Consider the following 27,151-nt stretch of genomic DNA (forward strand, 5'->3'; position numbering starts at 1 on the left):
AGAGGGCGGCAAAATGAGGTTTTGCCTAGGATGTCAAAAATCCTTGCACAATGTTGTTCCTTGGGTGGGAATGCTGTGATAATGTGCAAGCATGCTTGTATGAGATGGTTGACTTTGTATTAATGATGGGTGATATATGTGTGACTGATGTCTACACAGGGCAAACCTGACAATACTTCCCATAGGCACAGGCTTTCTCTGTCTAATGATAAATCTGGCACTGGTTTTGGCAAAAGAAAATGCTGAGCAGCTTAAACCCTGAATCAGATCCTGTTTATCAAAATTTGGTATGGTGATCTATGGGCTCCCCTATCCTTAACATAACTGCACCAGTGGAGGAATTTACCACTTCTGTTAGCAAAGAAACATTAAAGTACTTTGTGACCAGTGATCTAACTTTTATTTTAATATTTTGAAGAGATTAAAAAAAAAAAAAAAGGCTTATCCCCACAACGGTATGAGATGCCAATGTCTTTTATTTTCAATCACACATTGCCACCTAGTGGCTTAACATACTTTCAATAAATATAGCATTGGTGAAGTTCATTATATACACTGGTTGGCAAAAATATAAGCAAATCAGAAAATGTAACATGAAGGATGTCTGGAATGGTGCCATTTCAGAAGAAATGATTGCTTTAGCGATAAGCATAAATAGTTTATCATGAGCTGCTAACTAATGTTAAATGTCAAAGTGACATCTTCAGCTGACGGCATTGCAAGAGAAGTAGTAGATTTGCATATCCTCTGTAACAGGTAGCTGAACATACCTGGGTTTAGTTTTGCGTGGGTTCGCTGAACATTACTGAAGTTCAGGTGTAGAATCCAAACCCAGATGAAGTCATTGGAAGCTTAATGTAAAAAAAAAAAAAAAAAAAAAAAATTAAATTTTTTTAGACTAATAGGCAAGGGATTGTCAAACAAATGGCACAGGGGTCGAAACTGTCCTAGGGAACACGTACCAAATACATTTTTTTTTAATTCCATTTTGGCACGGGGCAACAATTTTAATAATGCTTATAGGGCAACATTAAAAATTCCAATACCTTAAATTCTCCCCTACAATCATTAATGGGAGCAGAGTCTAAATTTCCACTAGTGCTACTTGTCATATGGCTTTGTGTGTCCAAAGTTGCATGACAAGTCACAGCCCATTGATTTTAATGGCAGCTGTTCCCATCTATGTTCCCATATTTGCAACTTTGAAAATCAGCAAACTCAAAAAGGTACCTGCACTACTTTGATTCAACTTTTTCTGTGACTTTGTTCCAGAGAGTGTAACTTAAAGTCGCATCAAAGTCGCACTCTAGCCTAGTGGCTACATTTCCACTTGTGCGGCTCTTAAGTTTTTCTATTTAGAGTGCGACTTTGAGTGCAGCTTTGATCCAACTTCGCACTCTCTGGATTAAAGTCGCATCAAAGTAGTGCTGGCACCTTTTCAAAGTCGCTGATTTTCAAAGTGACATAGATGGGAACGGGTGCCATTGAAATTAATGTGCTGTGACTTGTCATGAAACTTTATGTGTCCGAAGTCACATAACAAGTCGCACCAGTGTAAATAGTGGAAACACTGGGGGTTAGGATGGCCCATTCAACACCCTTCAAGCACAAGAAGTGTGAGAGTATGGGAGTGTGTATGTATAGGAGTGTGTGTTTGTGTATATGTGTTTGTGTGTGTATATATATGTGTGTGCATGTAACTGTATATACGGTATATATATATATGTGTGTGTGTGTGTTGTATGGGGCTGTATGTGAGAGTGTGTGAGAATTTCTGTGCGTCTTTCTGTATGTGTTACACTGTCAAATAATAAATAATGTGAACCCACCAAAAAATCAATAAAATACATTCTATAACTACAACCATACACAATAAATAAATATAAAGTACAAAATTCATATGAAGTGAAGTGTAATGTTTCATGCAGTACTGCACTTGGTTGTTCTTTCACCATCTACAAATTTTCATGAACTTCAATCACCTATTTATTGATTTATTTATATTTTAGGAACTTTCCAAATTACTTATTTATGGACGTCTTTATTACACTTCACTTTATATGAAATCTGTACTTTATATTTATTTGTTGTTTATGGTTGTAGTTATATTATGTATTTTATTGAATTTATGGTGGGTTCACATTATTTATTATTTGACAGCGCAACACATTTGTTTTAGTGGTCTTCTTTGAATTATTGTGTGATACAGTGAGTGCTGCAGTCTTTTGTTGATATCAATTTTTGTGATTTCTGTTATTGACACTGAGCACAGGATATATTTCCCTTTTTTTTTATATATGCACACTTGGAGGAGTGATTTGGCAGGGCCGGTGGTAAGAGGATATGTGCTGGGGGGGGGGGCTTTTGGAGGGGAGAGGACTTGTGCTAGAAGAGGGGGGTTTGATTGGACATCCCCCACCCCCACCTTTTAGCACAAATCCATTCCCCTCCTAAACAGCCCCCCTTCACATATCTGCCCCCCCCACCTTCTAGCACAAATCCACTCCCCTCCCAAAACACCCCCAGAATATATCTGACCCCCCACATCCCACCTTCTAGCACAAGTCCTCTCCCCTCCCAGATCACTCCCAGCAGATATCTAACCCCCCCCTCCACCCCACCTTCTAGCACAAGTCCTCGCTCTTCCCAAAGCGCCCCCCGAGCACATATTCAAAGCCTGGGTTTTGTTTACCCATGCTCTTTAAGCCCCTCCCACTGTGAAATTCAGTCACACACACTTTTTTCCACAGCACGCATAGTGCACCACAGGTCTCTTCCTCCCTCAAGTGTCCCTCATTCTCAAGTTTAAAAGTTGGGATGTATGGTTTACCCACTTGAGCTTCAGAAGGTATTACCCCCTTCATGACCAGAGCGTTTTTGCTAATCAGCACTGCACTTCTTAACTGGCAATTGCACGTCATGTAACACAGTACGTAGATTCAATTTTTATAATTTTTTTCACACAAATAGAGGTTGCTTTGAATATTTTTTCACCACTGTTTTTTTTATTTATTGATTTTATTTTATTTTTTGTTATTTAAACAATTTGGAACAATTTCAATAAAAATAAATAAATACATTTTCTACATTCTGCTATAAAACATATCCAATAAAAAGAATCCTAAAAAATCTAATTTCTCCATAAATTTAGACCAAAATGTGTCCTACTACATGTCTTTGGTAAAAAAGAAAAAAGCCCAATAAGTGTATATTTATTAGTTTGTACAAAAGTTTTGCATCTCCCGTTACTCCTTTTATATACTGGGAAGGTTTTTATTGTTATATTTGTAATTTTTTATTCTGTTTCAAAAATACGTTGTGTGTTGCTATGTACTGTATAATGGCACCTGTGATCTGTTTACTTTTATAATCTTATAATAAACATTACTGAAAGAGAAAAGTTATACCATCTACAAAACTATGGTATGTACTGTATACTGGAATTTAAGCAGCTATGACATTATACTGGTAATGGCAGTGTTTAGCGGCTTATAGTGGGACTAAGATAGTGTGGTGGGCAATCTGGCACTAGCTAATGCTGGCTGGCAGGTACACTGACTAACTGACATGGACATCAATAGCGAGACTTTAGTGTCACATGGGCTGAATGCTGAGCAATATTGGTCGGTTCAATAAAAAACGGCCGATATTTGGCCTGTGTGTATGGCAGCCGGCTTCTGTCGGATGAGCATGTTGGAGAAACCAACAGCTGACTGGCTTCCAATCAGCGCCCTCAGCCAATGGCTGAGAGCGCTAACTGGAGTGTTCTGGCAGGGGGGCTATTCCCCTGTCAGAACACAATAGCACAGTGGGGGAAATCGTTGTACTAACATCGGATTGTTAGTACAGCGGCTCCAATCCAAAATATGATCGTGTGTACTAGGCTTAATACAGCAATAATACTGTACACTGTCACTGTACTACTGATACTTTGCAGTTAGGAGAAACAGCCAGATCGCTGTTCACAGTGCACAAAGTGCTTATGTCTTTGTAAACAAGTTTGTACAAAAAAATTGTGCACCACATTGCCCCTGCCGCAGCAGAATGGACAGCTACATAATCTAAGGGGTTAATTTGCTTCCACTTAAAAATATACACAGGACTATTACTACTTGCCTTTTTAGACTGTATGATCTAAATTATTACATTTTATTTTTTGTTATATGACTGACTCTTTTTCAATTTGAAACTCCTGAAGAAGCGGGTCAACCGGGAAACGTCAGGTAGTGGCTAACTGTATACCCCATCTGTATATTTTGTTATATTCATGATTTTGAGTAGATATCCAATTTTCAGTTGAGCCATTGAAATGGGTTTATTGTTTAATCATTGATTTTATGTCTCCTCTGTATATTTTTTAATTCATTTGTAACAAAGAAACTTGATTTTACTTGGCGGCAATGCTTTTGATGGTACCAGGAAAAATCCTTCTGCCCTCCGTCCCCTTCAATCGTTTTCTGCTTCCGCGTAAAGATGATATCTTAGCAAGCAGAAGACCCCATAATTGAAGAAAGTACTGTATATAATGCCAAACATTATATCCTGATCCTGGAACACCACTATGGCTGAAGTGCAGCTTGGTCAAGGGCACATTCCCAGGCTTCTTTAACCACTTAAGCCCCGAAAGATTTTACCCCCTTCCTGAACAGGGGGTATTTTGCGATTCGGCACTGCGTGATTTTAACGGACAATTGCCCGGTCGTGCGACGCTGTACCTAAACGAATTTCACATCCTTTTTTTCCCCACAGAGATTTCTTTTGGTGGTATTTGATCACCTGTGAGATTTTTTTGATCATGCGCTATAAACAAAAAAAGAGCGTCAATTTTGCAAAAATAACAATATTTTTCACATTTTTTTTATATGAAATTCCCCCCCAAAAAAATGTAAAAATCAAAATTTAACATTTTCGGACAATTTGTTTAATGCTACATATGTTTGGTAAAAAAATAAATCGCAAAAAGCGTATTTTGATTGGTTTGCTCAAAGGTTATCGCGTTTACTAACAAAAAGGAAAGATTTTTGTCATTTTTGTTGTTTTTTTTTAACGCGTAATGGCAGCGATCTGCAATTTTTTTGCGGTACTGCGACATTGCGGCGGACAGATCGGACCCTTGACTGACATTTTTGACACTTTTGGGCTTACCAGTGACATTTCTACAGTAATCAGTGCTATACATATGCACTGTTACTGTAAAATTACACTGGCAGTGAAGGGGTTAACTTTATTTGAGAGGGAGGGGCTGTGTGTGTCCCTAGGGGCGTGATTCTAACTGTGATTGGCTGTGGCTTGAGCTGTAGGAACAATGATCAACGGTCCTACATAGTAGAACCGTATTATCATTGTTTCTACACAGGGGAGAATGACAGGTGGCTTGTTTACACAAGCCGCCTGCCTTTCTCCCTCTCCACCGACGATCGCCGAGTAACCTGCGGTCATCAGGTCCGCCGGTCACATGCGCGGGGGGGGGGGGGGGTGCGGGAGCGCGCCTCCGACGGCGCGCGTTCGCTCCCCAGAGCCTCACCAGCTAGTGACGTATATATATGTCACTTTGCCTGTGAGGGGCTGACCGCCGCAGTAAATGTACTTGCGGCGGTCGGCAAGTGGTTAAAGGAGCTCCAGGAGCATGTGTGCTCACTGCTCCAGTTCATTGATAGCACAGTATACTGCAGCAAAGCTTGTTTAGTTCAAAGTAGTGCCTCTACCTCTTGCAGTGTGAGGCCTTCTTCACGGAGGATTAAAAGAAGTGGATACAAATTATATACTTACAATGGTTATATTTAAAATACATTGAGTGATTTGCAGTCAATATACAGTATAACTAACTGTGCTGTCTTTTTAATACATGCCTAAGGTTCATATGCTGGGGGCATTAAAATGTATTAAAAAGAGGAGTTCCTTTAGGTATATTTTCCTGTAAAAGTGTAAATATTACTTTGTTCTGAAGTAGCAATCTGGAGGTCCCCCCATCACCACGAAATTTTATTAAAGGGGGGGGGTGGATGGGGGTCCCTTCCAAAAACCCATACCAGACCCTTAAGCGACTATGCAGCCTCCACACTTGCCCCTCTACTAAACCATACTAGCCCATATGTCACTTGCACACTTTGTATACTTGCACAAAGTCAGGGATTTTGTAGGATTAGAGTCAGGTGTATAATTAGCCAATTATACCATGCAGGTGCTAATAACAATCAATTACATATGTACGTTGAAACGCAATCATTAAACAGAAACAGCTGTGTAGGAGGCTTAAAGCGGTTGTAATGGCAGAAGGTTTTTTTTATCTGAATACATTCTATGCATTAGGATAAAAAGCCTTCTGTGTGCAGCAGCCCCCCTCAGCCTCTCCAATACTTACCCGAGGTCCATCTAGATCCAGCAATGTTGCAGGAGTCTCCACTGCCCGAGTCTCCCCTCCTCATTGGCTGAGATAGCAGCAGGACACCCTTGGAAAGGGGCGGGGCCTGGCCATGGCTCCATGTCTGAATGGACACAGGGAGCTGTGGCTCGGGTGCCCCCCATAGCAAGCTGATTGCTGTGGGGGCACTCAACAGGAGGGCGGGCCTGGATCCCCAAAGAGGGACCTGAGAAGAGGAGGATCCAGGCTGCTCTGTGCAAAACCACTACACAAAGCAAGTATAACGTTTGTTTTTTAAGAATAAAAAAATGAGAATTTAGTATCACTTTAAAACCGATTCTTGGCAATTTTGTGCTAAAGGCACTGCTGGGCACCGATGAATTGAGTTTCCTTAGCTGACTATTGTGTCTACAGGCCTCAATGCCTGATCAATGGTGTCCTCAATGCTGAGCAATATTACAACTTTGATTTCTGAAAGCATTCTTAATTTACTGCATTTTTTCCACACCTGCCTAAAACTGTCAAAAAGCAAGACACCCATGTGGTTAGGCTATCGTGGTTGTAGCAATTGTCTAAAGAAAAAAAGCAGTCCGGCACTGGCAGTTTCCATTATAGCCGAACCACACAGACTCCCTTTATTCACAATTTAGGTTTATTCAGTTAAAAAGTGTTTTGACAAAATAAATAAAACAGAAGAGAAGGCGACACAAAAGATGTATGAATGAATTTAATTTCATCTACAATACAGCATTTGGAAATGTGGAAAAAAAATTGACAAATTGCATGTAACATTTAAGACATGCACACAGGACCTTAAGACAATAAAAGAAAAAGCAGCAGCGTAAACAATTACAATTTTACAAAGCCAAAGATTTTATCAGCAGATGGAAAGATGAAACATTACACACATTTCCAAACATACTAACACTTGCACGCTGGATCAAAAAAAAAAAAGCTCCACTTCTGCTCCAGCTTTCTCTGTGACCATTTTACTAATCATTTCTTGCGCACATGTAAATAAAAGAATGAAAAACTATCTATCTTTCTGTAACTGCAGCCTTCCTAAAAATATTAGAACTTAAAAACAATAACACGATGAGGGTTTGCCTAAATTTTACATCAGAAAAAAAAAGACAACACATTTAGACAATATTTGAGCAGCCTTACAGGTAAAGGATTCCACAGATTTCGGCAAAGCTTTCAAAGAAAGTTTTCTACATTTGTGGAACACAACACACATTTTTGTACTCTTTCAGAAAACAAAGTACGATTTAAAAAAGGCCACATTCGTTTTGGGTGAAGGGCAATTAGTGATGTTACCATGCAAAGATATATTTACTTCCACTTGGATAAATTGCCTAGTGATGATCTCCAATAGTTGTTCTTGTAGGTCTATTAGAAAATGGAGATGACATGAAATTCTGACAAATACAGCAGCGGATGATCATCGTTGGTGCAAACATAAAGGACCACTATTCATGTATACTGATAATCATAATAAATAGAAAGTGAACTTTTATTTCACAAGCTTTTTGAGCCAGTTCATACCAGGATGAATGGTATGAACTGAATTTCATTAAATGGGCTAAAAATTGCACTGCATCACACCAAAGTAGTGCATGAACTACTTTTGAAAACACACTGCAATCAGTTTGTATGGTACTTTGGTACCACGTGATCCGAGGAAGGTAAATGCACAGCATTTGCCATCTGATTAGGGTCTTATTGACTTTAAACTGACACCTGCTGCAGATCGCAGACTCAGCGCGTTTTGAACATGGTGTGGGAAACTCACACGGAACGCAGGTTTCTTGCATGGTGTTCCAGTGTGAATCGGCACTATGCATTTTTCTCCAAATTACAAGCAGGCCAAGCTGACGAGCAAGACTGACAGTGGCCAGACACCACCAGGGCTGCTTAAACAGTTGGATCATCCAGAGCAGCCATTTTTAATTTAACAGTATAAAAGGGTATTGAACCCAAAACCAGAAAAGTAATGCATATATTGCAGCTTACCAATCATTAGATGTGGTGGCTTCATTACTTCCCCCCCCCCCCCCCCCTCAGTTTTCACCTGGTGATCTGGGAAACACCTCCTGTATTAGAGTGCCCCCACTATGGATCTAGGAGTACATAGGCACAGCAGCAGCATTTTAGTCTGGGGGAAGGGGAATGTTAGATGTACTAGCAGATTTAGATACACTAAGGAATTGAAGCTGAACTCCTGCTCACACTACAGTTACACAAGCAGTCACAGCAAACTGTTTATGTTAAACCTTTATCCCAAAAGAAAACTCTTATCATTGTAAGTAGAGATCAACCGATTATCGGCAAAGCCGATATACCGAGGGCCGATCTGCACTTTCCCCGATATACTGGAATCGGCCCCTGAGGTTACTGATCTTGCCAATATTTTGGGAAAGTGCATGTACCGGAGTGATACCTGCAGCTAGAGGCATCACCCCGGTACCGGCGTCCATAGCCAACAGTCGGCTGTCTGGACAACCTTTGTGGCTGAGAAGGCACTCGGCTGTCATTACAAGGATCAGGAGGGGACGTCCCCCCCCCCCCCCCCCCATCCTGCACGGCCACCGAAGAGAAGACCCGATCAAAGTTGCATTTGGCTCTGATCGGGTCTCCGTGTAAAAACCCGGAAGTGATGTCATGACATCACTTTCGGGTACTTGGCGCCAAATTCCAATGAAATTACAGCATTCAAAACAGCCAAACTTGGCGTTTTGAATGCTTTTAAGTTCAAAGGAGGGGTTTGGGGTATTTTAGACACCCAGATCCCTCCACAAGAGTACCTGTAAAAAAATATTTTTTTTTTTTTAATGTACGAAAATATCGGCCAATATCGGCCGATACCGATATGCGATGACCAAAATATCAGCAATAAAAACACCTTTGCCAGTCGTACATGGTTTGTTTCAACACTGATCTCTACATTTGCAGGAGAGCTTGTTCTGTTGAAGAACAAACTTACTGGTAGGATCACTAGCGAGTAATAAAGAAAACACACAATGTATACAGTACTTGCACTTAGGTCTGAATATACCAGAAAAGAGAGGTCCCAGAACAGTCCAAAGAACGGCTGTCACATAGGGGGTTAAGTCTCTGTTGTTCACACCACATTGCTGCTCTCTCAATCAGCAGGCACTAAAGATTGTAAAGACACAAAGAAGAAGCTCTTCTACCTATTCGTGTCTTTACAGAAATAAAGCCTACAAAGAAAACCAATGCTGTCATCACATCTAAAAATTGGTAAGCTGCAATGTATAAAATGTTTGCTTTTGGGTTTCATACCACTTTAAATACAAGGTACCATTGTAAGTGCACCCCTGGCAGTGTTGTAGTCTGTCCAAACCCCTGTCATGGTCACTTGACTTGTATGAATTTGTGGACAAAAGAATAAATTGAGCTATGTAAAATAGTAAAAAAAGAGTTATACTGAATCTCATCATAACATACATACAGATATCAGAATACAGTATTTTTCCTTCAAGTGTTTTTTTTTTTATAGCAGAACATTACACAGTGGAACCTCACAAGGTTCTCTAAATGCCCTCCACCAAACGTACCAGTTGGGGTGGAGTTCGCAGTTAAAGAATACACATTCTTGTAGGTTTTTTTCTACATAACCCAAGTAAGCAGCCTACCCTAAACTACAAGAACCGCATGCAATATACAATTTATTTAAGGTATTGTCAACTGTTCTTAAACAGCCAGCCCAATTTTATATGCATTACTTTATACACATTTTATCTGGAAAAATGTAGATATATAGTACCTTAAAAATAGGAATGTTTACATTCAAAATCATAACTTGATCATGTTTCTCAAAGTCTAAATTGTTACTGGACTTAAAGAGATGCTGTCACCTGCCCATTTAGAACAGCGTGACACTGTCCTGCTGATAGCCCACCCTCCACCCCCATCAATATATACTCACAGATCTACCCTTCCTCATTGCTCCCCTGCAGGAAGGGTCTGCTCTGAGTATGCTTCAGTGTAGTGGATGACAGAGGTGGATTTTGCCATCCGTCCTCCAATGTGACATTATTCAGTCGTGGCAACTGGGGTCTGAGCACTGTGACAGAAAGTTCCATGCCCTCACACACTCCATCAGAGCAATGAAGTGGGATGGTAGCCAGGGAGCAGTGAGCAAAACTTGCTGGGGGGGGGGGGGGGGGTTATCAGCAGACATTTTGTATTCCATGTGCAGATCACAGGAGACATACATTTATTTGAAAAAAAATTGTTCAAGCAAAAATTTGCTAAAATAAGTTTATTAATAAAATAAATAAGGCATAGCTAACCTGACCCATTGGGGAAACACAGGATCTGCAAAATGTAACATATGCAAGATTTTTTTCTAAGTATAATATTAGTTAAGTGCACACTAGGCAACAGTCTGTAAACCTAAATCAGTCAGCAACATCTAAGTTGGTCTTTGGCATGTACATGGCCATATATTCTAAAGCTCCTCCTCAAAAATTATCATTTTTACTTTACCAGTAAAGAAAAAAAACTGAGGAAAATTTGAAGCTTGACAACAGTAAAGATTTTGCAACCATGGATCAAATCAATATAAAGATTGACAGCCGTAATTGACCTCAAATTGACGTGCATTTGTTTCTTTTCCTCTGTTCACATACATGGCTTGTGGCATATTGCTCTGGCTTAATAGCATAACCTTCTTGTTTTAAATTCTATCGTAAATACACTGTCTTCCTTCATATTGTAAAGCACTGCGCAAACTGTTGGTGTTGTATAAACCCTGTAGAAATATTATAACAGACTGAATTTATTTAGAATTTACAACAGGTATTTATATAATACAGACAATTTACCTAGTGCTTTACATATTGTACATTCACATCAGCCCCTGCTCTCAAGGAGCTTACAATCTTGGGTACACATCTCACATGCATAAATTACATACACATACTTTGGCCAATTTGGACAGGAGCCATATGCTGCTAGTACAGCAAAAGCAATAGTCCACCTTAAAAAAAAAAAAGGAATAAATGCACCCATCTTATTAAAATAAAACATAAAAAATGTAAGCCTGCAGAGCACTGCAACCATGATCAAGGTGTTGTACATGCAATGCACAGGCTCCTGCATGGTTTACCTCCAGCCCCAAGTTTTTACAGAGATAATGACTGTAGTTTATGTGGGTTGGAGGAAGCAAAAATTGGACTACATGTGCGATGATGTTTCTGAACTTGTGCCAGCGAAATCGGAGAATCCCCCTGCTGCATTTGCAGATGGAACTTGTAGTCTTGCCATTCACAGTATCTGTGTGAATTTATGATGCTGCTGTGTGGACGGAACCACACACCGAATTATAAAGACAACAGGATGCTACAGGGAGAAGCATCCTGGAAATCAGATGAGGGCTGGGGAATGCAACCCTAAATATGGGTGTAAAAAAAAACATGGTCAAAAAGGTGGAAAATTTCTTTAGATCCCGTATACACTAGATGTGGTGGGGCTGTTCTGGCAGCTATTTCCAGTAATTATCCACAGACATGGCAAAATGCATGCAGGCAGTAATTTATTTTTCTTTTCTTTTCAGTGCACCGAGTGGTAATTAAAATCACCATATCACCACACTGCCGTGGTGAACAGAACTGTTTAAATGTCCCTTGTGACAATTCAAGATATTTCTGTAAATCAAAAAATTGTAAACAGCATGATGCACCAGGACCAGCTCATCAGCACTAATAATGTACACCAGTGGCTGTGCATGAAGATTGGCTCACTGATGTGAACAGATTCTTGAAGCGGAGCGGATACCTGTCAAATCCGGGTACCTGCTGCTGGTAATGGAGCTCCCTTTCCATCTAACCCCACAAGATTTCACCTTTGGAGTACCATTAGCATGCAAATAGCTAGTATATGCGCAAACTGATACCCACTAACAACAACTTTTTAAATTTGTCCAGACTTGCTCTTAAGTAATAAAAAAAAAACGTTAGACCTCACTTAATGACTTGATGATTGTGCGCATTACTTCATGCATAATACTAAAACTTTCTCTTAAAGTGTAACTCTGCGTTGTGACAAATTTGGAACTGCAATACAGGGCAGTAAAATATTAAACTTTATAAATAGAACTTTTTTTTTTACCTTATTTGCTTCATTAGCCTATAAAGGCTTTCAAAATGTCCACCATACCCTAGACATGTTCATATTTTAGCTAATGGCATGGGGTTCAGATTCCAACCATCTAGAGTCAACTATAAATTGTTAAAATAAGCACAATATTACATGGCTGCTGCAGTTTTTGTATGCAAACCATTAAAATTTTAACATTCTGGTTTTGCCTTAGAAATGTGCATACTCTGTATAACTATAGCCAAACAAAACAGGAGATACGTACTATTTACAAAGCTAACTTAGCTGCCCTGGCAAAGAATATCAACTTCGTGAACAAGTGGATTTACACTTCAAAGCCCAACTCCACATCTACTGCCGCCCCATACATTAACAAAATACACAGCATGCATACCTTAAATCCAGCTGTCTTTTGGTCACATGGCCATACTAGAGCTGCTTCCTGTCCAACAGCAGCTGTGGGTGGTCTTTACTCATGCATCAACAGAGGCCCCTTTCACACTTGTGCAGCTTGTCCTGCGACTTGGGACTGCAAAGTCGCAGGACAAGTCGTAGCCCCATGATTTCCAATGAATACCGTTCATTTCTGTGCGACTTCAAAGTGGTCCCTGCACTACTTTGGTCGATTCTGATGCAGTTTGAGGTCCATAGACCTCAAGATTACACAGGCATTGCTATAGGTCGCGGCAAAAATTGTACAACTTTCAGGTTGCACAAGGGTGAAGGGGGCCTTAAACTGACTTTGTGTGGCCCCTAATGGGTATGTACATGACTGCCTGGATTTACAGGAAATGGGTTGAAGGATGGTGAGTGTCATTCAACCCAGAAAAGGACCAGTGCTTGATGGCTGGAGTGGCACGTGCTTTTTTAACAAAGCATATTTAATTTTTGTTGTAAGAGTGGAGCAAACCTTTAAGTCTCTTTCACTGAAAATGATTATAACCATTGTCAAGCAATTATTAGAAAGCAACTTAATAATGACTCCCCTTAACAGTCTTGCAGTTGTTGCTGACCTATATATATATTGTGCTCTGACACAGACATACATAAGTTCTAAAAATAGAAAGAAATGAACAAAAGCTCCAAAAACTGAATTTGCCAATGGCTGATATGGACATACATAAACATTTTCTATTGAGACCGCATCTATTAAATACGTAAAAAAAATGGTAGATTAAAAAAAAAAAAAATGTATGAGTTTGGCACAAACTGTTTGCTAATGACCTTTGCAGTCTTACTGCAAATTCTCTGAAGCCACTAAGCGCAGCTTTTTTTTTTTTACAATTAGTATAAAAATAGATATGCTTACTGCATAAAAAAAAAAAAAATCACCAAAAACTAAAAAAAAAAAAAAAAAATAACTTAGTTTGCTGTGTAAATCTGATGACCACAGGCAACCTATAGCTATAGGTTAACAGTGAAAACAATTTTAGGTTCAAATACAGAAATAACCAACATGATGAAAAATCCTAAAAGAATTCCTGCATTCTGCAAGAGAAAATATCCCCAACGACTGCATCCATGGTCACTTGCATCATTGTGCAACATCTCGGGTACCTGCAAACCATAAACAAGGATTACGTTACACTGGCCAGACAAAACAAGACATCCTGACACACATGGTTTACAACACAGGAATAGAATAATACATATGCTGTATAAAAATTCAGCTATATTATGCAATATATAGTCATGCACACAATGTTACAAAGTACTCTGCTATAAAAAATAAATGAAAATATGAAAAATTAGGACAGAAGAGTATATGGAAAAAACAATAGTGTTTCATATGTTATACTGAACAAGGAAACTGGCACATTGTATTAAATAAGACCTTCACCTTTTCTCTTCCTAGTCCCTGCCCTTTACAGAATTTGAAATGAATGTTTCACTATTTTTATAAAAGCATGTTACCATTTTTGCACTGCGAAGCAGCATTTCTAGGTCCTTGCCTAGGCAGTAATTAACCACTTCAATAAATGGGCACTTTTCCCCCTTCCCGCCCAGGCCAATTTATAGCTTTTAGCGCTGTTGCATTTTGAATGACAATTGCGCGGTCATGCAACACTGTACCTAAACCAAATTTATGTCATTTTTTTCCCACAAATAGAGCTTTCTTTTGATGATATTTGATCACGGCAAGGTTTTTTCTATTTTTCTAAACAAATAAAAAAAGACCGAAAAGTTTGAAAAAAAGAAAAAAAAAGTTTTGTTTATGTTATACCATTTTGTAAATAGATAAGTTTTTTCCTGCACTGATGAGGCCTCACTGACAGGCACTGATGAGGAGGCACTGATGGGGTGGCACTAATATGTGGCACTGATAGGCAGCACTGATGGGCACTGATATGTGGCACTGATATGCAGCATTTGTGGGCACTGATAGGCGGCACTGATGGGCAATAATGGGCACTGGTGGGCGGCACTAATAGATGGCAATGATGGGCACTGGTGGGCAGCACTGAAGGGGAGGGCACTGCGGGCAGCACTGATAGGGAGGGCACTGGCGGGCTCCCTGAGCCCTGATTGCCATCCCTGGTGGCCATGGTGGGCATCCCTGGGGTCTTGCATGGGCATCCCTGGGGTCATCGGTGGGCATCCCTGGTGGTTCTAGTGGCACCACCCCCCCAAGGGTCTGCACTGGTAATCAATGCTCTGATTACCAGTGCAGACCCCCCCTGTCAGGAGAGCCGCAGATCGGCTCTCCTCTACTCGTGCCTGTCAGGCACGATCTGAGGAAAGCCAATCAACGGCACTTCCCATTTACTATGTGACCAGCTATGACTGGACAGAGCTGGTCACATGGTAATAGGGCTGAACGATAGTCGATGTGATATCGACTATCGTTCTGCAGGCGCGGGCGATATTCATATCGCCGAAGCCACGATATTTCAGGCATTAGGCAGGGCGGGGAGAAGTCCGGACTCGGGGGGGAGGAGGAGGACTCCCAGTGATTGCATCCGTCCCACACTTCCCTCCCAGCTCTGCCTCTAGTATCCAGCGACCATTACTCCGCCCTGCTCCGCCCATTGTCTCTCCTGGCTGCATCGGGGGCGGGATCAGGCTGTAATATTTTTCAATGGAGAGACAATGGGCGGAGCAGGGCGGAGTAATGGTCGGCTGTTGACTAAGAGGGAGAGCTGGGAGGGCTGGAGTACGGGGCGGATTGTATGGCAGCAGGAGAGGCTACGTGCAGCAGGAGAGGGGGGAGAGACGTCCGGAGCAATGCCGAAGGAGCACCGCGGGACAAAGGCAGGCTGCTACTGACACTCTGGCTCCGACACAAGGCTCGGGCGGGAGAATTACGAGTGTGGTGGATCCCCTGGCAGAAAGCTGAGCTCTGCTAACTGATCCCTCCTCCGGAGACTGTCTGGAGAAATATCGCGATATATATCGTTAAAAACGAAATATCGCAATATACTTTTTTCCCCAATATCGTGCAGCCCTACATGGTAAAGAGCCTACGTTAGTGTGTCAGAGCGCATCATCCTGCCGTCATATGACGTCTGGTCAGGATAATGCAACCACCTTCCCGCCGTCACTTGCCTATAGGGCGGGCGGGAAGTGGTTAAATAGGAAACACTGCAGGGATCACATCCTGATGCAACTGTACTCTGACAGGGTCTTGAAAACGTATTAACAACTTTGTACATACCAAGTATAACTTAGAACAGAAATGTTTTTTTCCAATATTTTCAACTAAAATAAGCTTTGGAGACTTAAGGTATGGCCCCAATGGTCTCTTTCTCTCCTGTTCCCATCTTGGATAGTATTGTCTGAGCAAATATTACTAAGGGTCCTATTACTAGGGTTTATAAGCAATTGCTACCTCAACTGCTTTCTGATATTACTGTTCCATGTAGGCAAAGATGGAAGGCAGATATTGAAGTGGCTCTAGGGGATATAAGGGACCAAACATGAACAGCTTTCCTTAATATCTCCTATCGATAGAGTAACACAACTTTTTATTTTGTATAGGGCTTAATCGTACTCTGGAGCTGCTGTATAGGGTAGGCAGGAGAGAAAATTCTAAAATGTGCAAGATGTGCTCAATCTCCTGGTTCCCTTATGCATTTGTTATGGAGATTCACAAAAGTTGGGTATGGTTGTAGGAAGTTCTAGCCCTTCCTAGAATACCAAAATCAAAATTTTGGTATTATAGGAAGTGCTGGATATGTTAAATTCTGTAAATGATACTGGGTTGTGATACCCAATTCTATGCCTTCTAGGATAAGCAAATTGCAGCAATCTAGAATATGATCAGGTAGTCCCTATTTTGAGATCACTTTTTATAGCTCGCAAGCTGATAGCTTCCTGTTGGGTTTCACCCAATCTTCCTACCCTTAGGAACTGGATTCAGAAAATGGATAAACAAAAGTATTTTTTTAAAAATATATTTATGTTCAATGCATTGCTTCTCAGAAGTTTGAAAAAATATGGAGAAAATGGATAGATGCATCACATTCTAATTTTAATCTCAATTCATAATAAATGTTGGGTATGCTTTTAGTGCTATAAAATATATCCAATCAAAAAATGTGAAACAAATCTAATTTCTTCATCAATTTAGGCCAATGTGTATTCTTCCACATATTTTTGTAAAAAAAAAAAAAATCCCAAAAAGCGTATATTGATTGGTTTGCGCAAAAATTTGTTGCGTCAACAAACTATGGCATATATTTATGGAATTTGTATTTTTATTGTTTTTACTAGTAATGGCGGTGATCAGTGACTTTTACCGAGACCGCGACATTGCGGCGGACAAATCTGACACTATTTGACACTTTTTGGGGACCAGTGACACCAATACAGTGATCAGTGCTAAAAAAAAAAAATGCACTGTCACTGTATAAATGACACTGAAGCTGATTGGCTCCCGTATCCAATCACAGCAGGAGTGTGGCTCCGACGGCACGCGTGTCCCAGATCCAACAGCAGCGATGACGTACAGATACGTGATTTTGCACTTAAGGGCCTCCCTGCCGCAGAAAATGTACGTGGGGTGGCCCTTAAGTGGTTAAAATAGGACATGCAGCTTAGGGCTGCAACTAAAGATTACCGGTATTTTCATAATCGATTAGTTGGCCGATTATGGTTTCCATTAATCGAATAAAAATAAAAACTTCTTGTATAATTTTGTGAATATGCAAAGTTTAAAAAAATTACAATGTATGCTGGAATATCTATATGCAGTGGTAAATATAAATAACCAGCTATATGGTTGGGGGAACAATATTTAATCCACTCTGAGAATAACAGACTGAAGAGATGTACAGTGTATATACTATTAGGCCGGGTTCACATACACTATATTACCAAAAGTATAGGAACACCTGCCTTTACATGCACATAAACTTCAATGGCATCCCAGTTTTCGTCCGTAGGGTTCAATATTCAGTTGGCCCACCCTTTGCAGCTATAACAGCTTCAACTCTTCTGGGAAGGCTGTCCATAAGGTTTAGGAGTGTGTCTATGTAAATGTTTGACCATTCTTCCAGAAGCGCATTTGTGAAGTCAGGCACTGATGTAGGATGGGAAGGTCTGGCTTGCAGTCTCCATTCTAATTGATCCCAAAGGTGTTTTTATCGTGGGATTATGGTGTAGGATTGTTTTTCATGGGTTGGGCTTAGCCCTTTAGTTCCAGAGAAGGGAACTCTTAAGCCGTCAGCATTTCAAGACATTTTGGACAATTCCATGCTCCCAACAATGTGGGAACAGTTCGAGGGAAGGCCCCTTTGTGTTCCAAAATGACTGCTGTACTGTGTATACTGACAAGTATGGATCATGTACTGAGCTGTATGTGTGCTGCACTGTGTATACTGACATATATGGATGGTGTACTGAGCTGTATGTTTGCTGCACTGTGTATACTGACATATGGATGGTGTACTGAGCTGTATGTGTGCTGCACTGTGTATACTGACATATGGATGGTGTACTGAGCTGTATGTTTGCTGCACTGTGTATACTGACATATGGATGCTGTACTGAGCTGTATGTGTGCTGCACTGTGTATACTGACATATGGATGGTGTACTGAGCTGTATGTGTGCTGCACTGTGTATACTGACATATGGATGGTGTACTGAGCTGTATGTTTGCTGCACTGTGTATACTGACATATATGGATGGTGTACTTAGCTGTATGTGTGTTGCACTGTGTATACTGACATATGGATGCTGTACTGAGCTTTATATGTGCTGCGCTCGATTTGCTGATATGTAAACAAATAATGCATTCTGTATGCAGGCCAACTAATCGGCTGACCAACTAATAGATTATAAAAATAGTTGACAGCTACTTTCATAATCAATTATAATCGATTAGGTCGATTACTGTACTTATTGGAGTATAACACTCATTTTTTACCCCTGAAAATAGGGATTCTGAATATACGTCGATATTGTACCTGGCTGCCTGTGATGGGAGGCAGGGGGTGCAGTCACACGCAGTCCCGCCTCCCAGACTGGCTCTTAGGATAGATGTCACATGTCCCGGCCTTGGACCAGTGTTCTGTCTATCATAAGAGCTGGCCAAGGAGACGGGACTGTGTGTGACTGCGAGCCACAGGAGATCCCGGCTCTGTGTAACCTGACACAGATCAGGATGCAATGATGGGCACAGATCAGGCTGCAATGACGGGCACAGATCAGGCTGCAGATGGGCACTGACCCTTTTTTGCTTCAAAGTTCTTTATTTAAAATGCTTTTTCCTGAAACTTCCCTCATAAAATTAAGGTGCATGTTATACGCCTGTGCGTGTTATATGCCCATAAATACGGTAGATATTTCTGCTCTAATGTAGATGGATACTTTTATTTACCTACTTCGCTTTTAAGCTTTTCTATAATTTCCCCAAGACTGAAAAAAACATCAAGTGCAAACACTTTTATCAATTCTGTTTTTGTGTGGTTTCAATCTGTCTTCGGAGATTTTTTAATGCAGCACACCTTTACCAGCCTACCTTTTCTTGCTATTTGCTGCACTCTACATTCTGGCTTTCAGATATCTACTTTTTGTTCTTCACCAGAACCATGCAAGGAGGGGTAATGAGCCCACAGCAGCCACATTTGATCTTTTATTTCACCACTACTAGAGACCCCCACATATCAGTGTTAGTAAAATCCAGTAAACTGAATAATAAAAACATGCACTTACCATATCAACAAAAGCCACATACATGAAAAGCCCTGCTGTAAGAGCAAAGATCCACATTGAAACATTCTCTGCATAGTGGCCTATCAGAATCCCGGTTATCATACCCAGGTATGCAAGCATAGCAGACAAGGCGTTGTATAACACCGCCTGTTTTACAGTCATTCCAGCTTTCAGGAGGACTGCAAAATCCCCTAGGGAAAAAAAAGTTTGAAAAAACGTCACTAAACCATAAAAGCACACATAAGAGAAATTACAGATCAACATTCTTTAGAGTTTTTGAACAGCGGACTATCCAGGCTTAAAAAGTTAAATAAGCTTAAAAGCTTATATACTACAAAGGCAAAGGAGTCATACTTACTAGTCCTTGGCATTAAGGAATTGGAATAGTGTAATTATGTGGTACTCAGGCATCATTAAAAAAGTATTAAAAAGTGTAATATTTTCTGCAGACAGACCTTTTATGGCATTTAATAGAAACTGTGGCATCCAAGCAAAGGGTGCACACCGGCCAGATGGGTATATTTGGGAAGTAGTCATCACTATACTTTAAATCAGCCCATCATCCTGAAATGGGATACACTATGTGGCCACTAATGAGCCAAAAGCCGAGCATCAATAAGGTGCTACAGGCTACTGTTACGCACAGGCCTTAGGTTTTCATATTATTACATAAACCCAGAACTGTAGTTCAGAGAATATAACAATCATTTAACAGAAGCAAGGTTATCTCCTCTGTATAAAGAAAATATTTATTAGGCTTAGCATCACAGTCATCATACAAATATCAATGTTTCGGGTCTGGCCGTGCCCATTTAAACTAGGTAGATTTTACCTTAATAAAAGTGGTTCTGTACAGTCCTGGAATGCTTGGTACTGTATGGTGATAATGATGCCAACTCATTTAATATATCTTTGACAATTTCTTTAATACAAATAGTGTCCAATGAGGCTCTTTATCTTATCACATTAGCATCCTATACTAACACGATACTTAAAGTGGTTGTAAACCTCTGACATGAAATATGAAGCATAGCCCTCTCTAGTGTGTCCCAAGCCAGACACTGTCTTTTCTGTCTGCTGCTTTGTTCCTCTGCCATCTGACTATTTTTCCTGACACCAAGATGTAAAAAGGTGACGGGAGGGACATCCAGCACACCGGCTGTAATTGACAGCCTTACCTTTTCTCTTTCCTTTTGTATTGAATTTTTTAACCCCTTCTTGAAGAGGGTAAAACAAATCCAAATTACTTGAACATATTTTTACAGCTTTTACATGTATTAATAAAATGCTACATATCACTGAAAACCTTTATATATTTAGATGTAAATTTCTTGCTATTACCTTATAAACCTCCAAAGAACAACCCCGCCCCAAAAAAAAAAAAAAAAAAACAACTCCCCTTCTGTGACCAATACTCCTATTCCTGACAATAGATGCCACAGAATCTTGCTCACTTGGGACTTGTAACGGGAGTCATGAGAATCATACGGATGGGAGTGTTTCCTCACCATCTGAATAAAGGTCTTGGTATCAAAGAGACACTGGGGTTGATTTACTAAAAATGGAGAGTGCAAAATCTGGTGTAGATCTGCATAGAAACCAATCAGCTTCCAGTTTCTTTTTTTTTTTTGTCAAAGCCTAATTGAACAAGCTGAAGTTAGAAGCTGGTTGGCTACCATGCATAGCTACTATATCAGATTTTGCACTTTCTAATTTTAGTAAGTCAACCCCTACATCTCCTCCATCTTCTTGGCATTGCTGGTGAAAATTGATTTTTTTTTTTATTTCCTGACAATATCGGTTCATTTGCTGGTGAGGAGGTAACTGTACATGAGATGAAAAACATTCATTAAAATGTGCAAAAATGCGGGATTCCCATTTTTCAATGCATTTCTAGGGGGGAAAAATGCTTCAAAAGCGCACCAATCTGCCCGATTCGTGCTACAAAAAGTAGCTCCAAAACTTTTGCGCTTCAGGCATTTTGGAGTGGAGATGTGAACCATTACTATAGAGATGCATTCAATTTTTTTCTCCCTGAGCATTTAGGAGCTTCAAGTTTCGTGCTAAAAATCTCTCAGTTGTGAATGGGGCCTGAATGTACTGCTCATCCTCCTCTCCTCCCCCCACCACTTTGAGTAGCTTGTTTTTGTTTGGTTTTTTTACACAGAGTAGTTACCTTTGACAGGTATTCACTCTCACTTCAATTCCTGTCTCGGTGAGAATGTCATTGCGCTTCCTACCCCCCTACCCAACTGCAGCCTCCTAGACCAAATCATATGTCCCAGGAGGCTGCTGGACCAGCCTCACAACACTGTGGAATCCTGCTCATGCACAGTAGGATGCCCACTGGAATTAATAAAGAAGCCTGCTCCCAATTCCAAGATGGCGGCACTGGTGACCCACACTGGTTGGAAAAATCGGCTGCAGGAAGCCAGCGCTGGATTCTATGGACTGGCAAGTACCTGATTTTTAAACTTTTTTTTTTAAAAAAAAGAACATATGATGTGTGGCTGACATATCTAACCTGCATGGATAATCGCAGGGCTGATAAGCTACAACAATGTAGTTCAGTTCAGTCTTACCTAATTCATGTGGTAGTTCATGACAAAAAACAGCTACAGATGTACTTAATCCACTGGATAAGCCTTCAGTAAATGCTGCCCCTGTAATTTAAAACAACCATTAGCATAACCTATTATGCATGCAAATAATAACAATTAAATACATTAACATAATGCAACAAGCTTAAATATGAAAGAGCATTTCAAGCTGCTTAGGACATGAGAATCCAACTCTAATCAGGAGCAAAATGCAGTAAATAACAGTAACTAATAAGCAATCAACTTCCAGTGAGCAGACTTCAGTAAATAGAAAGCCAGTATTCTCTGGGCTACTGTACTTCTCACCAGTACACCAAATAATCTTTCCAGAGATGCCTTTACATAAACAATCCCCAGCAGGACCGAGCTTTGGATTTTGCTTTTGTATTTATATTCAATATAAAAGAGTTTAGACCTCCTGGATTAACTGTTGAGTTCCGAAAAAAGTAACTCCACAGTAATATAACAAAATATTTAAATATTTATTTGAAGTTAAAGTACTGTCTCTTTATTTAGGTTCGATAAAAAAAAAAAAAAAAAAAAGTTTTTTTTAATATGAGCTAATGTTTTATAAATTAATTTCCATTTGCAATTATTGCCTATTACATATACAGGCAATGCTTTCTGTTACAAACTGGTTTAGTGCTCATTCTTAAAATGCAAGCCTACGGGTTACTCGTGCTTCAAAGATTTAGGACGCCAACTACAGCAATTCAAAAAAGGATCGTTGCAAATTGAGAGGAGTGTACATTACACAATTTCTTTCATTTAAGACTTCATAGAGTTTATGGAACTCAATAGCATCCAAACACTGGACACTTGTTTCTAGTAGCTAATCTACAACCCCTCTACATACATAATAAGCAGATCAAATGTGATTATAATAATATAAAATCAGCCCCAAATGTAGCCACGGCACTCTATGTTTAAAGTAAATGCCCAGGTGCTCACCCACAAAGAAATCCAAATAAATCCAAAACTGGTATAGAGGCATTCATGGGGCTTGCAGAGGAGATAGATCAAAACAGAAGTGTTTTTTTTGTCGACGGTTCGATGAAGCTCAGTCCAGCCTTGACAAACAGACTGAGCTTCATCAAAAAGGCTGACAATAAAAATTCTGCTGATTTGATCTACCTGCTCTGCAAGACGCGTGAATTCCCATATTCCAGCTTTGGATGAATAGTAGAATATAAACAAAGTAAAACACCAAAATGGCAAATAAAATGGGATTTTTGACTTACCGTAAAATCCATTTCTCTAAAGTTCATTGACAGACACAGCTCCGGATCTTTATAACCATTGGGTTATACTGCCCACTCCAGGAGTAGGACACTAGGCAGAATAAAAGTCTGACTACGCCAAAGGGCTGTCCCAGGAGGTACACTACCTCTCTCTGCTATAGAAACTCAGTTTTGTTACAAGCAGTGTAAGAAGAATTACAACTCCAGAGAGGTGGGTGCTGTGTCCATCAATGATCAGAGAAATGGATTTTACGGTAAGTCAAAAATCCCATTTTCTCTTTCGTTCATTGACGGACGCAGCTCCTGATCTTCTTAACCTTTGGGACGTCTCAAAGCAGTGTTAAACATGAGGGGTGGGGACAGCAAAAAGAAACTCCCAAGGCTAACTATAGAAAACAAGGTTACCTAAAAAAAACACAATACACCCTCAAAGAGGACCAGGTCTTCTAAACAGCAGCCTGCAAAACCTTGCGGCCAAAGGAAGCATCCTCAGATGCCAACACATCCACTTTATAGAACTTTGTGAAAGTGTGCAACGCCTTGCAAACCTGTATCACTGGCACCTGATGACAGAAGGCCCAGGAGGCACTGAGCGCTCGAGTACAGTGTGCCTTGACAGGGGAAGGAGGAACCTGACTCCTGATGGAATAGGCCTGAATCACCATTTGTCTGATCCATCTGCAAATGGTTGCAGAGGAAGCGAGCAACCCCTTCTCAAGGCCTATCCGTGAGCACAAATAGTGAATCTGACTTCCTAAAAGACTCTGTAGCTGGCAGGTACACCCTAATTGCCCGGACCACATCCAAGGCATGCAAAGCAGTTTCTTTGAAATGTTTTAGCCTGGGACACAGGGAAGGCAACACAATGTCTTCATTCAAATGAAAAGCAGAGGAACCCGAGGAAGGAATGACGGACGGGGCGAAGAACCACCTCATCACTGTGAACCACCAAGTAAGGTGAATGACAGGATAACGCCACCAACTCGGACTCTCTGCACACAGAAGTGAAAGCCGCGAAAAAGGCCACCTTCTGGGACAACGCAAGGGGAATCTTCCAAAAATGCTCAAAAGGAGGCTTCTGGAGGACTGAGGGCACCAAATTGAGGCCCCAAGGCGGCAACAGCGACCGCACTGGAGGGGTCAAGTGCCTAACTCCCTGAAGAAAAGTACGCACCAGGGAGTACATGGCCAAGGGCCATTGAAATAAGACCGCCAGGGCCGACATCTGACCCTTGATAGTACTCAAGGCCAGTTTCTGCTCAACCCCCCTGAAGGAAGGAAAAGATCTGAGCCACCGAAAAAGAGCGAGGATGAACCCCAAGAGACTCAACACCATGCAATGAACGTCTTCCACTTACAATGGTAGATCTTCCTAAAAGTAGATTTCCTAGCTTTTAACAGCATTGGAATCACCAACATAGAAAAAACTATCCATCAGCACCTGGCGAGGTCAGTCCGGGGAAAATAAGATGACCGGAATCCCTTCTGCCTCAATCCAGCTTAGAAGTCTTGGCAGAAGCTTGAGAGTATGGAAGGAGTAAAGCAGAGGATACTGACCCCACAGGCCACCAGCGCGCATCTGTGGCATCCACCAGAGGATCTAGTAACCGAGCCACAAACCTCTCTGCACCTTTCTGTTGAGTCGGGACACCAACAGATCCACCTCGGGGATGCCCCATCGGAGACACAACTGATAAAACACCTCCGGATGAAGGGATCACTCCTCTTGGTCCAACGCCTTCTGACTGAGGAAATCCGCCTGCCAGTTTTCCACCCCGAGAATGTGTACGACGGAGAGGGCTGAAACGAACCGTTCTACCCACCTTAGGATGCCGGCTACCTCCAGAGCTGCCAGGACACTTCTTGTGCCCCTCTGGTGATTGACATAAGCCACGGCCATGGCACTGTCCGATTGAATGCACATTGGACATCACTGAAGACAATCCGTCCAATGTTCCAGGCACAGTCTCATTGCTCCAAGTTCCAAGACATTGATCAGCAGTCTGGAATCTTCCAGTGTCCAGATCCCCTGAGCAGAATTTTTGCAGAGGACGCCTCCCCAGCCGGAAAGGTTGGCATCCGTGATGACCAGGGTCCAATACAACGAGAGGAGGGATTTTTCCAGTCGAAGCACAAAGCCACCATATCAGGGACTCTTTCATTCCCCACCTCAGCCGGATCTGATTGTCCAGAGACTGTGGATTCTTATCCCATTTGGCAAGAATCTCCCTTGCAGGAACCTCGTATGGAACTGTGCAAACAGAACCGCCTCGAAGGTAGACACCATCAGGCCCAGCACCCAGCATGCAAGACAGCAGGAAACGATTTGCAGCCTGCAGTTTCTGGAGTTTGTCCAGAGGAAGGAGGACTCTGGCTAAAGCCGAGTCCAGAGTCAAACCCAGATAGTCCAGCTTTTTTCACAGAACCAGAGCAGACTTCTGAAAATTCAGAATACAGCTAAACTCCCTCAAGTTCGTATGGTGATTTCCAGGTTTTCCACCAGAGCAGTAGGAGACTACCCCCATTGGCGTAACAATGTTAGCAGCGGGGCCCACACGTTTGTGAAGACCCGGGGAGCAGAGGCAAGACCAAAGGGTAACACCACAAACTTATAATGTTCCTCTCGCAAAATGGAGGAAGCGCTGGAATGTGAAGGTGCATCTTTGATGTCGATGGAGGCAAGAAAATCTCCCTGATGCAGGGAAACCACCACCGAGTGAATGGACTCCATTCTGAACTTCTACACCCGCACAAAGCAGTTCAGCGCCTTGAGGTCCAGAATTGGACGGACCTTGCCTTTTTTCCTGAGGACTGTAAACATGTTTGAGAAAAACCCCTGAAAATGTTCCGAAGTTGGAACCATCACGCTTTAAAAGTAAAAGGTCTTTCACCGCCCCAAAAAGAGCCTGCAAGTAGACCGGGGACAGGGGCACGTTGGAAAAAAGAACCTTACTGGAATGAAACTCAATCTTGTAGCCGGACCGAATGACGTCGTGGACCCATTTATTTTGTACCAGGGGAGTCCACGGGTCCAGGAACCAACGAAGACGTCCCCCCCACCTCAGACACGGGTGAGGGCACGGGTCTTGAGAAGCTCGCTCTTGACTTGCCAGACAAAGTTTGCTTGGATCCTCCAGAGGATCAGTCGTCACTGAGGGACGAAAAAACTTCTTATGAGTCGAGAAGGAGGGCCCACGTCTACGACGAGGGTCCTTGCCTTTAGTAGTCTGTGGAAGAAAGGTACTCTTCCCCCCTGTGAGACCTCAGGTGATCTCCTTGAAAGGGAAGATCAGTCAAGGCCTTTTTAGAAGTCTGGTCCACAGACCAGCATTTAAGCTAAAAGACACGCCAAAGGACCACTGCCGAAACAGAGAGCCGAGCCACTAGGGGAGCCGTATCCAAAGAGGCATAACAGATAAACTGCAGCCCCTGGACCAACTGGTCTGCAAGCTCAGCAAAGCCAGGAGGGGAGCTACTCCCCCTCCAGGTCACGGCACAAAAGCCAAGCCCATTCGGTCAGAGTTTGCGACACCAGGGCAATGGTGAATAAGGGCCTCAGTGCTGAACTAGCCAGGGTGTACATATTGCAGTCCACAGCCTCCACCTTCCTGTCACCTGGGTCCTTAAAAGCTGGGGACTCTTCAACCAGGATCATGGTTGCCTTG

At 41.5% G+C, this 27,151-nt stretch overlaps 1 protein-coding gene across 1 annotated transcript in view; it reads right to left on the minus strand.

The window, feature by feature from the left end:
• Window positions 1-13,585: 13,585 nt before the first annotated feature.
• Window positions 13,586-27,151, minus strand: part of SLC39A6 (solute carrier family 39 member 6) — an 87,987-nt gene continuing 74,421 nt past the window's right edge. The window contains exons 7-9 of the mRNA XM_082259227.1: window positions 22,228-22,308; window positions 19,646-19,836; window positions 13,586-14,044 (exon numbers count right to left, since the gene is read on the minus strand). Coding sequence (XP_082115353.1) covers window positions 13,892-14,044; window positions 19,646-19,836; window positions 22,228-22,308 — 425 coding nt within the window. The 3' untranslated portion in view covers window positions 13,586-13,891. The remainder of the gene's footprint in view (window positions 14,045-19,645; window positions 19,837-22,227; window positions 22,309-27,151) is intronic.

Source organism: Pelophylax lessonae (assembly GCF_965119305.1).
Source record: "Pelophylax lessonae genome assembly, chromosome: 5".
Classification (NCBI taxonomy): Eukaryota; Metazoa; Chordata; class Amphibia; order Anura; family Ranidae; genus Pelophylax; species Pelophylax lessonae.